General features: G+C 38.3%; 2 protein-coding genes across 3 annotated transcripts in view; one reads left to right on the top strand and one right to left on the bottom strand.

The window, feature by feature from the left end:
• Nucleotides 1–5,277, bottom strand: part of EIPR1 (EARP complex and GARP complex interacting protein 1) — a 73,187-nt gene extending 67,910 nt beyond the window's left edge. Inside the window, exon 1 of the mRNA XM_057371802.1 lies at nt 5,159–5,277. Within this exon, the coding sequence (XP_057227785.1) occupies nt 5,159–5,200 (42 nt within the window). The 5' untranslated portion in view covers nt 5,201–5,277. The remainder of the gene's footprint in view (nt 1–5,158) is intronic.
• Nucleotides 5,278–5,315: 38 nt separating this feature from the next.
• TRAPPC12 (trafficking protein particle complex subunit 12) overlaps nt 5,316–16,551 on the top strand; it is a 49,174-nt gene continuing 37,938 nt past the window's right edge. Inside the window, exons 1-3 of one of the 2 annotated variants that reach the window (XM_057371790.1) lie at nt 5,316–5,369; nt 6,237–7,444; nt 10,651–10,767. In XM_057371790.1, the coding sequence (XP_057227773.1) occupies nt 6,242–7,444; nt 10,651–10,767 (1,320 nt within the window). In that variant the 5' untranslated portion in view covers nt 5,316–5,369; nt 6,237–6,241. Of the gene's footprint in view, nt 5,370–5,619; nt 5,800–6,236; nt 7,445–10,650; nt 10,768–16,551 lie in introns of those variants that run through there. The other variant, XM_057371780.1, reaches the window with a different exon arrangement.

Raw genomic sequence — 16,551 nt, 5'->3', positions numbered from 1 at the left:
TTTTTGTTCTTGTTGTTTGTGTTCTTTGTTTGTTTTCTTAATTTGACTGTTCCTGTTTAGGGAATTAATAAACAAACAAAAAAGTACTTCTTCAATATGTATCTTGTCATGCTGACACACTTTGGCATTAACAAACAAGAAAACAAACAGATCCCAACATTTGAATATTGTATTACATTTAATACAAACAAAAAACATTCTGCAAACTAGGCAACATTTGAAATTCACACAATCAATCTGTACTAACAAACAATGAACTTATAATGCAAAATGTAAGGACATAGYATTTGGCTTGCAGTCCCTAAATCTGAGTTTAAAGTTATTTGACCATCTGCTTATGCTGAAAACCAGAACTAGTGTACTGCTACTTGGTGTGGGGAGCTGATGCCTCATTCTGGAGGCAAAATACAAGTTCCCTGTCCTCCCCAGACAAGCCCCAGGCTGCTAATGTCATGAATGTTATTTCTGCCTTCTGGCACAATTTCAATTTTCAAGTAAGTACACTTTGATTTTCACTTGGGTAAGACAGCCCTGTTTCTCCCACCACAGTAGGAGACCCTCCCAGTGACTCTAATAAGCTGGAGTGACTATCAGTGAAAAGGTTGGCAGCACACATGCCCAGGTGACCTTCAATGCTCTCAGACAGCTGCTTTCCCAAGTCTTTCACAGCACAAAAATTCCCACCACTGATGTATTTAGTGCACTGACCCTATTCCAAAGACTGACAGATCCTGTAAACCCTCACAGCAACAAATGCAACCTGCACACAAAGCCGTGCACAGCACAATCATCCTCAGAAAACCCATTCATTTGTCAGGAAGGTAACAATCATCATTTAATAGTTCCTTCAAGTTCAACTAACTGTATCTTCACATTGTCATTATTCTGCACCATACCTAGCATTAGGATGATCCTACTAATTGCTTGAGGSTCCTAAAAACTACTTTCCAACTGTTCCACTTCATGCATTATGAAGATCTTTGGGGGATTAGTTAAGAGGGCTTTGCCACTTAGCTGCTTTTGTTCCTCTAGTAACACTTCAAACCACAAAGGTTTAAAATATACAGGATTGGCATTGGCACTCATGAGGCAAGTAATCTTAGAGAAGAAAGAGAACTGACATAAAAGCTAGGAATTTTAGTAAGACATTATTAAGCAGTTTCTTAAATTGATTGAATTTTCAAAGTAAATCTTCCAGAGACATTGCTAAAGCTGGAACAAAATTGTTATGTACATTCTGCATAGGCTGCTCTCTCTGAACCCACAGGAGACCACAAAAGCTTCCCCCAAAGAAGAAAAYACCACTGCCAATAGGAGCTATAGGCTCTACACTCCCATACTGTGAACACAGCCCAGTCTGAAAGGCAGCACAGGTTTCCCTGGGTAGCTCTCAAGTGACACACATTTTCCAAGGAAGACCCCTTTTACCAYTTCTAATAATCTACACCTGCCTTCTACTCCATCACAGGTAAGTCAACTGAGCTATTCTCAAACACACACTGATGACAATAGGTATACACATATTGGTCACAGGTCTTCTACAATCTATTTCAGTCAGTATTTTGCACCTCTTCAAGGTTCTTACTCTAAGAAAACACATTTGGCTTTAGGGAAATTCAGTTTCATCTTATTCGCATAAGCAGGCCAGTCCTAAAAATCAATAGTSTCTGTTCAGAGTCATAAAACCTGTTAACTAACAGCACAATATGGACCAAGTATCACTTATTCAAGAAGCATGATTACCACAATGCAGAACACTAACTCTGACAAAGCTTTAGTGCACTTTTTTCAAGGCTGCTTCAGCCAGACCCCGTCTCAGGGTGCTGCTGGAGCTGCCCATGTGCAGTACAGCCCTGTGCTCACACAGGTGGCTTCCTGCTGTCCGCAACTCCTGCTCTTCCTTTTTCCTCACAAGTCTATGTACTTTCGACAGGCAACACATAGWAGGAGTATCTGGCATGCTGAAATTCAGCTCAGTGTTATGGCACCCCCAAAATCCACTAAATAAGCCAAACGCACACTCCAAAATGATCACTCTCCGGCATAAGTTGTATTCCATTTCCCTCATCCCATGMTGCTGCCTGGCTTCTGCAGGCTTTTAAACAAGCAAGATGTAGGCTTGAACCAAATACTTATCCCAGAAAGCAGCTCTCCACACGGCTCATTTCCAGGATATAAAYGTTATCCAGTCAACCCTAAACTAAGGCAAATACAGTATTTTGAGACGTTCACTGGTGCTTACACACCTGCTCAAAACATCACTGTTTAAACCGTCAAGAAAAGCATGGGGAAAATTGTGACTCCCTGAAAATGAAAGTCAATTCAACACCAGGTAAACACACCAGGCACTCCAGGTTAGACAGTAAAGCCTACATCAACTCTACACAGGACAATAAGGACATAAACCTGACAAAAACCAGCACTTAGCAATATTCCTGGGACCTCATTCATCACATTCTTATAATTAAGGATATTGATGAATTCTACTAAGGTTTCTTTTAGAAGAACCATCTTGATATTGAAATGCTCTGCAGCCACTGCTGCTGCTTTGTACTCATCATCATGAGCCACAGTCATATCATTCAGTACCTTAATTCAAGCAGTATCTCACATTTTCATTCACCACCCACTCTGCAATCTCCTCATTTTCACTGCAGTCAGACAATCAGAGCAACTATGGTGCTCACTACGGTGAGACTGTCCTTTTAGAAATCACAAAAAGAGTCATATACCCTAAAATTCACACATCATTTGCATGTTTGTACAATGTTCATACTGCCCACAGACACATTCAAGAGATTAAAAAAGAGAAAAATTTATTTGTTCATTACTCTAAGTTACCTTATGTATACCAGTACATCAGAACACTTTCTGCACATAGAAACAAGCAGAAAKCATACAGAAATAATTTTAAGTTAGTTGGTGGATAGCATCCTAGGAGGAATCAGCTTATGCTTCTACAAACGTGGTGACATTGGATCAGACGAAAAGCACATCTGCACGACTACACTTTCTCTGTCAGTGGCCAAAGATGGACATTTACTGACTGCTGGAATCCCAAACATAAGAAGCAAAGACAAAATTTTTTTAACTTGGCTGACAAATTAGTTGGAAGACAAAAAGCAATGATTGTGATGATGCAGCTAACCATTATTATCTAGCAATGCAGAAGAAAATGATGCTTAAAAAAAAATCTTTCTTATTAGACCTGGAGATATAAATTGGACAAACCACTTTTAGGTGTAAGTTTCTATATTAGTGTCTTTCCATTTTCAAAAAGCACAGAGATGCAATTTGTTTTAAAGCCACACTGGGGGTTAATGTAGATCAGAAACAGAGCTTTCATCTCCACCCTTMCTTTCTGACTTACCCATAAATCATCTCTTCTCACTTTCTCCCTAAGTGATCTGTATCAACAGTAACTTCCTTTTATTACAGCAATTTTATTCATCCTTTCGCTTTGTACTCCTGACAGACAACTCCACTAAGTTATACACTTCACAGGAGAGGTCTGTGGGAGACACATGGGTGGTTGAGAGGGGAGGGTACACAGGTACACAGAAATCCCAGAAAACACACACTAACTTTCCCAAATTTCTTGAAGATTAATTATACGTGACCTACTAGAAGGAACGCATGAATTTTATTAAATATATATACTATATCTTTTTATATTTAATAAAATAAATATATTTTTTATTTATTTTCTTACATATACATAATATATATTATATACAAAATATACTATATGTATTATATATATAATATATATTATATATACTATATCTTTTTATATTTAATAAAATAAATATATTTTTTATTTATTTTCTTACATATACATAATATATATTATATACAAAATATACTATATGTATTWTATATATAWWATATATTATATCTATTTTATTAAATATATATAATATATATTCTCTTCTGCAAAAGAGATTTAAGTTTCATTAATTTTGAAGTAAAAGTTACAGTCATCTTTAGCCAATCACACAATAGCATCATACAGTACAGACAGCATTCTATCTATCAGACTTCAGTCGATTCGACATCAAGTACAGGTGAATATTACACACCAGCTCCTATACAAGAGGAAAACTAAACAGATGCACAGTTTGCTAACAAGATCTATTGGTATAGTCAGGACTACAGAGCACACTACTCAGACCCAGGACGTTTGTTACAAAGAACCACTTATTTTAGTGAAGGTACCAAAAAAAAAAAAAAAAAAAAAAGCATGTGTAGATATCCTATATCTACTGTAGAATGAATTACTCTTTTAGAAGGTGTTAATTTTCTTCTGCAGTATTACAGCTACAAGAGCAGTGATGATAAGCCAGCTGTTGCCAAAGAGAACACATAATAACTGAGTAAAGTCCCTGGTAGGGGAAGAATGAATTAGGGTCCCTCTCACTCTGCTTTCCCAGAACCTGCAGAAACCTCATTAAACACAACACCTGTGTTCCTCTAAGAAGATAATCAATGTTTCTAAATTAGATAGTCCCATTTCCTTACAGCCATGAATACTAATATGATGGGCAGATTTGTTCCATGGGACAAATGCACCGATATGGACCTCACAGGGAGGTCCCATAAAGTTCACGCAGATTTAGAGTAGGGCATAATCAATTAAAATTCGTAACTTACTGGAAACATTTTCACGCTCTCTCTTCAGAAAAGCAATGTTGTGGGTTTTGGGGCTTTTTTTGTCTGGCAAGGAGAATCAATGATGACTTTGCCAGTGACGGTACTTTTGTACCACTCCACCCAGACAAAGCCTTTTCCAGAGGCGGAGCAGGGACCGGTGACCGGGCAGGAGCCCCCGAGGCTCCATGGGCAAAAAGAGCACTGCCCGGGCCCGGCACCTGCCCTACAAACACCACGTTTTGGAMCAGGAACCGACTCCCGACCGCTGTCCAGCTACCCTCAAACACCCCAGCGCGGCTGCCGAAAGCCTCCAGGACCCGCGGTGCCCGTGGTGCTCCCGGTGCCGSCTCGGGCCGGGGGACACCGGAGAGCGGCGGGGCAAGCCGGTCATCCCCCGGACGGGCTCTCCCCTGCCCCTCTACACCCACCCGGCCCCGCGGCCAGCGCCTTCTCAGCAGCAGGACCGGAACCTGCCAGCCCTCCCTCAGCCTCCCTCCGCGCTCACCTGGAACTCCAGCCCGTAAATCACCGGCGCGTCGTCCTCCATCGCGACCCCCCTGCCCAACCAAGCACCCCCGCCGCTTCTGAGGCTTTCTGACCCTCGGCGCAGCCCGTCGTCGGCCGCTTCCGGGAGCTGCGCGCGCGCAGCCCCGCCCGTCCCGGTGCGCGCGCAGGCGCTGTGAGGGGGGAGCGGCGCCGGAGGCGGCGRAGCGGAGGTGACAGGACRGGACRGGACGGGACGGGACGGGATAGGATAGAACGGGATAGAACGGGACAGAACRGAACGGARCGGGGTGGGGCGGTCGGRCAGGCAGCCTGAGGGGCGTCCAAGCTGGGCGGGTGGTCGCTGAGGCGGCCTGTGAGCTGTGCCAGGCGGAGGCTGTGAAGGAGGCCGGACCCACCCCCGCCGTGGGGTGTCCGGGCCGGGGGAGCCGCGGTGGCCCCGGAGGCAGCGCTGAGCCCAGTCCGGGGCTACGGGGAGCTCGCAAGCGGCTCTGCCGCCGCCGAGCGCTTGTCCTGCTTTGCCAGCCCCGTACTCGGCAGCCTGCGCTGGTGATAGCCCTGAGCCGTGAGCTTGCCGGTGCTGAAACCGGGACCGAGCGGGTCTTCGCGACCAGGGTAGCAAGTGTTGAGTCGCTGAATCAGGTAGGTTAGGCTGGGAGGTCCATCCCTGGAGGAGTTAGAGGCCGGGTTGGATATGGTTCTGAGCAACCCGTTCTAGTGAAATGTGGCTCTGCCCATGGTAGGGAATTTGGAATCAGATGATCATTATAAGATCCCCTTCCAACTCAAACCATTCTGGTACGATTCTATGGTAGTGTTTCATCTGTGTCTAGTGGGAGCCATTTGCTCTTCAATCTCAGTAGTATTACGACTCGCAGAGACGATAAAGAGAAAATATAGAATTAATTTTGTGGTTAGATGTTAAATGAAAAATGTCAAAGGGAAGATGCGAAATAACTATATTTTTAAAACAAGAATTTCACAATTTGTATGATACTTACGAGTTTCACTGTGATACCGGATCAGTATACTAGTAATAAGACTAATTCTTGTTTTACTGGGGACTTCTCTTTTTTCAGTTAATATGGAGAATAATGAAAGCAAGGCTAAGGATGGAAAGAGCGCCTCGGATGAAGATGACAGCAAAGACATAGTTCAGCAGAAAACTCAGGAAGAAATTCTCTATCATGAGGAAACCATTGATCTTGGTGGAGATGAATTTGAATCTGAAGGGAATGAAACTGTATCAGAGGATTCAAATAATTTTGTAGACAAACTTAATGAGCAGATGATGGAGAGTGTCATTATTTCAGATTCACCAAACAACAGTGAAGATGACACAGGTGAACTTGGTTGTCTTCAGGAGATCGTAGAGCAAATGGAAGCTAAAGATAATCAAAAAACACAAACAGAAGTAGATAAAGAAGAGTTTTTAAGTAATGAGAGTGAAACTGAGCATGAAGAAACTCCTAAAGACATTTCTGAGATTGGAACAGATGATCAGGCATCTTTAAAGGACGAATCAATTCCAGAAGCAGTGAAGGAGGAGCCAAAGTTGGGAAACAATGTTCCTGTTGAAACAAAACCAAATAATATTAATGAAAGCAAACCTGAGGACCAAATACTGTCACCCACTACTACCAGACCATCTTCTGAGGCTGAGCCCATTCCCGTGTGCACCATCTTCAGCCAAGCAAACAATGCTAGTACCCAGCCACAGTTGTTCCTACCTGATGGTTTTGAGCCTCAGATGGTAAAATCTCCCAGTTTTAGTAGTATAATAGAGACTCCAGTGAAGTCTAATCCACAGGTGGTTCAACCAAGTCCTAGTCTAAGCAAATTCTTTGGTGACACTGTTAACACTAATACTTTAGCTTCTGATTTCTTTGATTCATTTACCACATCCAATTTTATTTCTGTTAGTAATCCCAGTGCAAGCTCTTCAGTTACAGAACAAATGTCCTCTCTTTCTAATGGTGGAGATGGTTCTTCGTCCAATCCTACTTTCCCCATGCAAAATGGGAGACCTGAAGGTGGTTCTCCACCATCTCTAGAAATAACTCAATCTCCCAAGCCGTTCTCACAAATCCAAGCTGTTTTTGCTGGGAACGATGACCCGTTTGCCACAGCCTTAAATATGAGTGAACTAGATAGAAGGAATGATGCTTGGATTCCTAGTGAGGAAACAAGAAATGTTCTCATTTCAGTTGCCACACAACAATACAGTGCTGTATTCATAGATAAAGAGAATCTCACCATGCCTGGACTAAAATTTGATAATATCCAGGTAAGAGTCCATTACTATATTTTCATCTGTGATTATATTTTAGAAATACTGTAGAAGAGCTGTCCAATAATCTTGTGTGCCATAGTGCTTCGTACTGTTGCTGATGGTCACCCTCTGTGTATTACTGCAGTGCTGATTAGAAAATGCAATGTCACTGCTGCCTTGTACAGAGGAGGCTAAAACCAGACCTGATTTATTCGTTGTGACATTTGTTTGGTACGTTGAAAACCAGTGTTGACAGTTTCTATAGAAGCCAAAGCTGGTTGAATTTTTAAGTACTTTATTTCTGGTCCTCTGAGTTAGTAAGATAATGCCCACATTTGGAATATATACAAAGCCTCTAAGCTGTGCTAGAGAGTCTTAGAGCAAACAGCTTTGCTTGTGGAATTCACTGTTGCAATCAAGTGGGAAATAACTTTTTTTCACATGTTCACAGTGGTCTCAATAATGTTAGCGTTGACTGAAATTGCATCATTTCTATCTTTTCTAAGCAATGCTAAGGCGTAATCTGTAAGAAACATTGAGTGGTTCAGCAAGCTGCTCTAAGGGAAAACCCCAAAATTAAAACAAAAACTCTGGAGGACATCATGAAGCAAACAACATAGTAGTGGAAAGCATTTTTGATCTTCCATCAGAGTTCCTGTCTAGTGAGAAGGCATAAAGCATTTTTTTTAACAATTTCAGAAATTTCACTCAGATCCGTATAGGATTTTGCATGTAGCAGTTTTATCCTGACTGTTCAGCCAGGCTAACCATCATAATGTCTTGGATTTTTACTTGAAACAGACTAATCCTAATCTTTGATATCTATGCCTCTGGATAATAGAATTGTTGTTTAGATAGATGGTGTCGAGGGTTTGGATACTTTAATCCTTAATTATGCATAACAAAGACCATCAGTCAATAGTCAAATACAAGTAGAGAGCAGTCTGCAGTAACTTCTCAATCTGCAGGATAAATCAGAAAAGTTTCTGGAGTGAATCAGGTCCAGATTTGCAGCTGAATTATCTGGCAAATCTTGGTTTTCCGTCACAAGCAATAAATACCAGTTTAGACATATGCTGTACTGCTGCTACTTCTTGGGTTAACTTTATCTTAAAACATTTGTTTGTTATCACAGGGCAAATAATTAGCATGAATGTAAACACTGTGATAGGAGGCTATTCCTCCTCCAGTCCTGCCCAAAATATCCCTTAGACCTTGATGAGTTATTCCAGTGTGTATTCTTTCTCTCCTGACAGCTAATCCATTAGACAGAAGGAAGGATCACTTCTGCAGTCTCCCAAGAATGAGGGTTTCCTTTTTGAAGTCTTCCTTCTTTCTCATAGTTCTCTCTCACCTTCCTCTGTCCAGTTAAAGATTAAAGGCTTCTTTATGCCGATGATTCCCTGAATCTGGGCATGTGCGTATATACAGACCTACCTTTAGTACATAATTGAAAAGAGGTATTTGGCAATGTCCATGTGATTAGTTTCTGCAAAAGACCTGACATAACATCAGCAATGGAATTAAATGGCATTCCTGCTGCTTTCTTCATCGTTTATAATTTATTAGTGGTCTCCTAGACATGTCCGCAGGGATAAGTTTTGAAGTGTTTTATGTTCAGATGACTTTCCTCACTTTCAGTTTTTAGTGACCTGAGTGCCTGCCTTGACTGACTTGGCATCCCCGAGTTTGGTGTCATTGTTCCTTACTCTTCTAGTACTGCAAATTCTGTGTTTAACTGAAACTATAATTGTAGAGTACTTGAAATGTCAACTGAAACATTTGTGGGGCGTATGTTTTCAGTGTTAAAGCAGCTTCCAACAGTGGTCATTTGATATGAATAGTTTGCTAATGCTAAATATTAATTCAAGATGTTGAACCAAACTATATGCAGTGGATGGAGAAGTTGGTTGAAAAATGCATTTGCAGTGAGTAAACCCTTAAGTGTGCTTCAGGGAAGGACTGAAGTTCTCCATGACGTATTGAAGAGCTTGGTACTTTATTTTTTGCCCTGGTGGCTCAGAAAATGTTTGTATAACAAGTGTATTGTAAGACAAGTTTTATGTGGATAAATCACACCAAGAAAAATACTGAATGTTTTTTGTTTGAGCTGCATGCTACGTTTTGACAATTATTAAAAAAATCATTATTTTTGAGACTATATTGGGTTGTGTATGATGAAGATTGTCTGTACCAGTGTTCTGCAAGTGTCGAAACAAATCTGAGTGCTGCTTTTTATGCTCTTTCTATTATGCCTTTTTTCATGAGCTGCTGTCTTCTGTCATTGTCCTGTGTTTCATTACATTAATTTGTACTGTTACCTACACCAAAGTACTGTTGGGTCCAAAGTACTATTGGGGAGGATTGAAAATTCTTTTTATTTATGTCATTTTGCACACACTGTCTTTTCTTAATTCTTCAGGCTCTTCTGTCTGAGAGGTGGATATATTGTTTATTCATAGGATAAGTGACATCATTAGAGGTAAAAAATTTCTAGTGAAAAAGTAGTTGCCATCTCATTCCTTAAGAAACAGAAAACACAAATATATTTCCCATCACTGTCCATGGGGAAAGTTGGAAACATCTAATGTCAATTGTCTTTGTCATAGCTAAACTCTACTGTATTAAATGCAGTTCACCCTCTTTTTAGGCAAAAAACTATTGAGCTCAGCCCAGTTTCTTTGACTGATGCCTCCAGCTAGTTCTTTTGAAATTTAGAACACTTGTTGAAGGGTTCTAAATGTACCCTTGTGTACTTTGGTTTATAATCTCTCAAAGTTTCTTTTCTGTGGATATTTAAGGCTAGCTTATCATGTGCATGTTTATCTTTGATTGGTAGACTGCGCCTTTCAATGTTAACATACATTACAAAAACCTGTAAACTATGCATTTTGTAAGATCTTTGAGCAGTATTTTGTAAGATTTGTGAATGGTAAGAGTATAAGAAGCAAATAAACCTGAATGGGTCAATGCTAACTGAAACCTATACATGGGAAAAAAAGAATATGGGAACTTCTGTTCAGAAAACTTATTAGAAGTTTTCATTCTAATGCTGTATATACATGTGCTGTTATATTTATTTCACATGCGACATACTGAAAATATTTCTCTAAAGGAAATAATTGTTTTGCTCAGTTTTAATTCTACATTTTTATTTTCCTGAAATAATGTTTTAAGTAGTCTTGTTTTCTGTTTTCTTTTTCTGTTTCATGAACACCAAGGGAGATGCAGTAAAAGACTTAATGATTCGCTTCTTGGGGGAGCAGGCTGCAGTGAAGAGACAAGTTTTAAATGCCAACTCTGTAGAGCAGTCATTTGTAGGATTGAAACAGCTAATTGTAAGTAACAATCATCATATAATATATATTTAGTACTGTGTTTCTCTCAAGATAATTGGAAGCTACTAACTGAGGAGAAGCTGGAAAAAAAAATCTTTGTGTTAGTCTAGTGATGATCCTTCAACGACACTAGCCAAACTACAATCATTTTTAATGGGAATGACACATGGGTTTAAATCACATAGTAAATGCTTTTTTACATGCAAAAGTTACAAAAAATATTTTAAGTGTGAGTTTTTATGTAATGCAAATGGTTAAAAAACAGATATTAATCATGCTTTTGTGTATCTGCATATGTATCATTTATGTTTTCACCTGAATGTTTTACAAAAAGACATAGAAGTTGTAAAGAGCAAGCCAAGCTGAAATGATAGTTCCAGCTGTTTTATTTTTTTACTTCTGTGCAGGAAACTAAAGCAAATTACTTCCAAAGGAAAGCTTAGCTTAACCCTTTCATTAATATAAATATTTCTGTCCAGCAGCCTTGTAAACCTTGCCTTGTTCCTTTAACTATTGTGTTCCTGTATAAAATGGGTTACTGTTACTTGACTGAGCCTTACTTAATCTTGATGACATGACAAAATTACTTTATTTTTTAAAAAATGAATTAAAATTACTGAGGAAAAGTAGTGAGGAATTATCAGGACAGGCTGTATTTAGTATTTAACACCTTTTGATTTAATTGTATGATAACATATAAAGCTCCAAAGGAGACTACTTTTTGTCATGGTAGGAATAGTCTAGGAGGTGTTTGCAAGTATTGTTAAAGGAATTCAGAGGTAATTTTGGAAACACATGAAAAAACAGACTGTGATCTCCATCCTAGACGTGTTTTTCTGTTTAGTTCTATGTTTTGCTTGACTTGAGAGAGCAAAAAAAATCTTATGGAAAAATCTTGTACCCATCAGTACCTTAAGTAGGAACAGCTTTTTTTTTCACACTTCCTTTCCATCTTCCAGAAGAGAATTTCTGATGTATGGGAAATGCTTTTCTGTTTAGCCTGGTAGCGGTGTTTATGCAACATGTTCTTTTCTTCTGCAGAGCATCTTGTACCTGAATTACCACACTACTGATGATACTGGTTTTGCTTTGAGTGTGCTCTTAAGCTTCAGATGAGTCATGTTAAAGCTTTTAGGCCCAAGGCAGTAAAGCTAGGAGGCAGTCTGCAGCTGTAGGATTTTTTTGTTACTTATGGCCCTTTTTTTTTTAAATACCTGCCTTATTAGAAGCATGTGTTTTTTTTATAAAATGGGAACCATTCAAGTAGAAGTCAGAATATTCTTCAGTTTTCAAGGCTTTCAATCATTAGCTGTTGATTGGTTTTGAGTATACAATATAACTTTCTCTGTTTCATTTGTAGAACTTGTTTCTTTCTATAATGAGAATGGGGGTTTTTTGTTCCCTTTCATACATTGCATTTCTTCTTAAAGTCTAAATGTTGCAAATTTCTTTCTGATTGACATCAGTCATTAAAGTTCAAGGGGGATTCCAAACTTAAAAACATTAAAATCGTATGCTAGATTGTGTAATTAAAAAGATGTATGCTTTTTACATACACAATTGGTGAGAACAGCATACAGTAAGTACTCTTTTACTAGTCAGCAATTCAACTGTTTATGAATGAACTCCTGACCAAATGTGTTAATATAATAAATAAACGTTGCAAAGGGCAACTTACAGGCAATATTTCTGTTAAAATCTAGTTAAAAACTAGTGAATATTGGGAATATTGCTATGCAGTTTCTGTAAAGTTAAGATTCTTTTTCATTAGCTGTTTGGTATCCAGCTGTCCTACACATGAGCATGAGATTCTCTTGTCATCCATTTCAATCCCTTGCAGCAATTTAGAATGGATTTTGAATGGGTCTACATTGCAGAACAGAAATGCTTAGAATTAGGATAGGATTTAGCTTCAGACTGATACTTGTTATTTAGGTGTTTGCATGAGTTGATGTCTGAACTCTTATGTCAATTGAGACCACATAGTACAGTCGGTGATCACACCTAAATTTAGATGGGTTTCCATCTAAAAGCCTTGACAACTACCACGTGCTGTAGGAAGACACTAGTTACAGGTGAACCCAAAAGTGGTTAGTCATGTTATGAAGAAATTCGTTAGGTTAAAATTCTCAGATGATCTTGGGCAAACTCCATTGTATTATGGGAAAGAAAAAAAAATGAAAAAAATAAAAACAGTATCCTAAGCCTATTTGTTTCAGAGGACATGACTTCATTAGTATCTGGTTGCTGTTTTAATCCTGTGGGGATGGGAAAAACATGGCTCCAGTGTCCCCAATGTTCATATCACAGGTCTTCAGCTGCAATTCTGAAGATCTTTTATTCTACCATATGATTGATTCTGTTAGCTTATTTAGCTGTTTAATAAATACAGATACATTGCTGCTATTTTCAAAGGCTATTCCCGAACTTCATTACTTAGGTTGTTAATCAAAGTCATTCTAATCAGTCTTCCCTCAATCTYTTTTCTAATCAAAGCTAAAGTTGTTTACAACGATTTAAGTGTTTTGCTGTTGTGTTGCTTTGTAAGTTATTTTTTCTTAATATTTGCTTCTTCTCCCTTGTTACTTTGCATAGATAGCTAGCCATGGCATTTCCACTTCTCAGATTTTCTTCTTGAAAGAAAAAATAATTGTTCAGTTGAACTAGTTTTACAACTTCAGGGCTTTTAAGAGATGTGGGAGTGCTGGAGCAGTTTTGCAAAATAATTCTGTAATAACTTGTGATTGGTGTTATACATCTTTACTGGATAAGTTTTTATATTTTTCAACTGAAAACAGAAAAGGAGGGTTTACACTTTCTAAAAGGTTTTACCAATCTGGCATAAGAAATAAATTTACATCTAGAGCAAATAAATGTAAGCAAGTGCTTGTCTTCACAGTGTTGCTTTGTTTTACAGCAGCAAATACAAGGTGCAAGCTGCAATTATGTTAGCTCTTGTTATTCCATATTTTAGACTAATTTTTTACCTTCATTTGAACAAATATCACAGTCCTTCTTACTTGAGACCATTCTGATGTTTTGAGTTGTAAGGTGCTTGCAGCCAGAGGAAAATTCAGTCTTCGATAGTGGTCATACTAAAAAAAAGACTGCTATATCTTGCCACTATAAATATTTAATGTTTTCTCTAAATATGGAATGATTTCTTCCAGCTGCTAGACCAGGAAGGGGTTACTAACTACATTTTCTTAACTGATGTGCAAGTGCTCTACCAATGTAATTTACAGGGGAGAAGCATGTCATAGCTAGTGGAGGAGGACATTTTAATCACTTTAATGGTATTACATGTAGAGTTAATGACTCCCTTTGAGTCTATTTTAAAAAAGCCATATACTGTTACTTTTGCACATGATTAATGTTGTGCTTTTGCATATATTTTCAAATACAGCAAACTTGGATACAGTGGTATGGCATACATATTCTCTTTAATCAGTTATAAATTATCCTTAAAAATAGGGGAGGGGATTGTTCTTTTGTTTATAAATCAGTGAAAAATTTCCTACATTTTTGTAGCAGATTTGAGAGAAGGTGGGAGAAATGAGTAGCACAAGCTAGCTGGGTGCATTTGGGAAGAGGTTGCATTTCTGTACTAGGAAGTATCTGTTTATTGGCTAAGATTTCAATGGTTTTCCTGAGAGACTGTCTAAATTGTCTTTGTGTATCAGAGGAGTTCCCCTTCCATCACTGAATAAGTTTTCTGTAGATTTCCAGTCTGCATGACTCTCTTTGCTTGACAGAAAAATTACATTTGAAATCTGTCTTACTGTGCAGTTTCCCTGTCTTTATGTAAACCTCCAGAAACTCCTGGATTTTTTTCAAGAACAGAGAAGTTCTGCAAGGAATAAATCATTGTCTGTTGGGTGGCTGATCTCCTTGGCCTAGCTTTGATGTGTGTACAGCAATTAGTACTAAGATGTTTTGGGTTTTTATTTTTGGTTATGTTTATGGACAAAAGGAAAATCCTTTCACAAGATAAACATCTAGACAAATAGTTTTTAAAAGATACAGAAATCATGCAAGCTGGAGGCTTTAAAAACCTTCCATACCTTAGGGGGGAGAGGAAAGATGATGCTAATATCATGTGGAGAGAAATTAGCTTCTGCCAGGCTGCTCCTGTGTTAGTAACTATTTGGCAATAGTACTTTTGACAGTATTTTTTCTTGGAGAAATTAGTGTTTTCACACAATTACAGTTAGACAACCATGTCCTGATCATCACTGAATAGTTATTTTTGTCTTTGAGAATATTCTTCAGTATTTTTATGCTGTATCTGAAGCTGTAGTGTCCATATTTGCTTTTTACCTCTACTTTCCATTTACAAAACTCAGGTATGAGTGACCCAGGTTATTAGAACTATGTGATTGTAGGCCATAGGAAGCATGAAAGTGACCTGCAAGGTTTTGAGGGATGTTTGAAATAACTGGATAAAGATTTCTGGTGGACTGGCAACTCTAAGTCTGGTAGAATTTGCTTGAGACAATAATGTGTGCAGCACATTTCAAATTAAGTTGTACTGCCAGCAGCCTTCTACTAAGCTTCCACTGAGAATTATGCTCCATGACCAGCAGGCAGCTCTAATTTTGAAATCATTGCAAATAGTATGTTTACTTTGCCAGCAAAGACTGTTTTCGCAATGACTGTCATACTTGCTTCTCTTGGCTGTCTTGGTCTATAAAGTATTTTTTGTCCATGCCTGAAATAGAGTTTGAAAAGTTATAGCAACTAAGTTGATCATAAATGATCTATTATTATTTTTGGATCCTAACTCTCATTTGGGAAGAAAAGTTGAACAATTTTAGTCTGTGTTTGCTCCTGTTCTAAGGATAATAAGAATAATTAATTGATGTCTCTCCAGAAGAAGAATGAATTTCAGGTTATTCACATCAGTATCCATCTGCTTTTCGAAGTTGACATAGATAGATGTTGAGGGATGTTATAAATGCATTATCAATTCCTGCTCTTCCGTAAAAGCGTAGGTGTCTCAAAGTCTGCCATGCTATTTCATGGTCTTGCTGTCAGCCAGCTTCTGCATTTCCGGTGGAATTGATCTTTATCTGGCATTTGACAATGCAGGGAGGAGAGATGAGGGGGTTGGGGCATGGTGATCTCTCTAGTGGCCTGTTTGCTGCCTATATGGCTGCAAAATAGGGACCAGAAAGTATGAAAACACTTCACATGTTACTACAGATTTTGGACCTTTTGCTGTATGAACATGTTTTCTAAAAGGTTGGAGAGAATTTCATAAAATACCATTTCAACGTTAGTATCTAGACTTTGCAAGCACCAATATAAATATATTTTACTCCTTTACATTTCATCAGACAGCATGATTATTTTCTATTACATTAATATTTTTTATGTATTAAGAAACTACTTGAAAAAAAATATTACTTTCAGGAATAAGATATATTTTACTTTAGAATGACCTGCTGGATATATGTCTCTGTATAATAAAAAAATATGGTAACTTAAAAGTTGTGAAGCATTAATCGGTGTTTTAAGTTTTTGGTATGTTGCATCAGGCTATACAGGGCAGAAACATTAACAGGATGTTTCTGTTGAAAAGGTAATTATCAGTGTGACAGTACAGTTTGGTTTGTCTAACTAGGAATGCTTTTGTTTTATGAATTAAAAAATAAATAGAGTATTTTGAAACTAGTCATGAAGTCAAAATTTAGATGTTTACGTTCTATAGGTGAAACAGTTAATGTGCTGAATTTATCATTTATGCATTGTATTCTTCTTTGTTCTTTTTTTTTTTTTTTT

The sequence above is a fragment of the Malurus melanocephalus genome, unplaced genomic scaffold (assembly GCF_030028575.1).
Source record: "Malurus melanocephalus ecotype Western Australia unplaced genomic scaffold, MMel_1.1 scaffold_6, whole genome shotgun sequence".
NCBI classification, from domain to species: domain Eukaryota; kingdom Metazoa; phylum Chordata; class Aves; order Passeriformes; family Maluridae; genus Malurus; species Malurus melanocephalus.
This window is presented reverse-complemented; position numbering and strand designations above follow the sequence as displayed.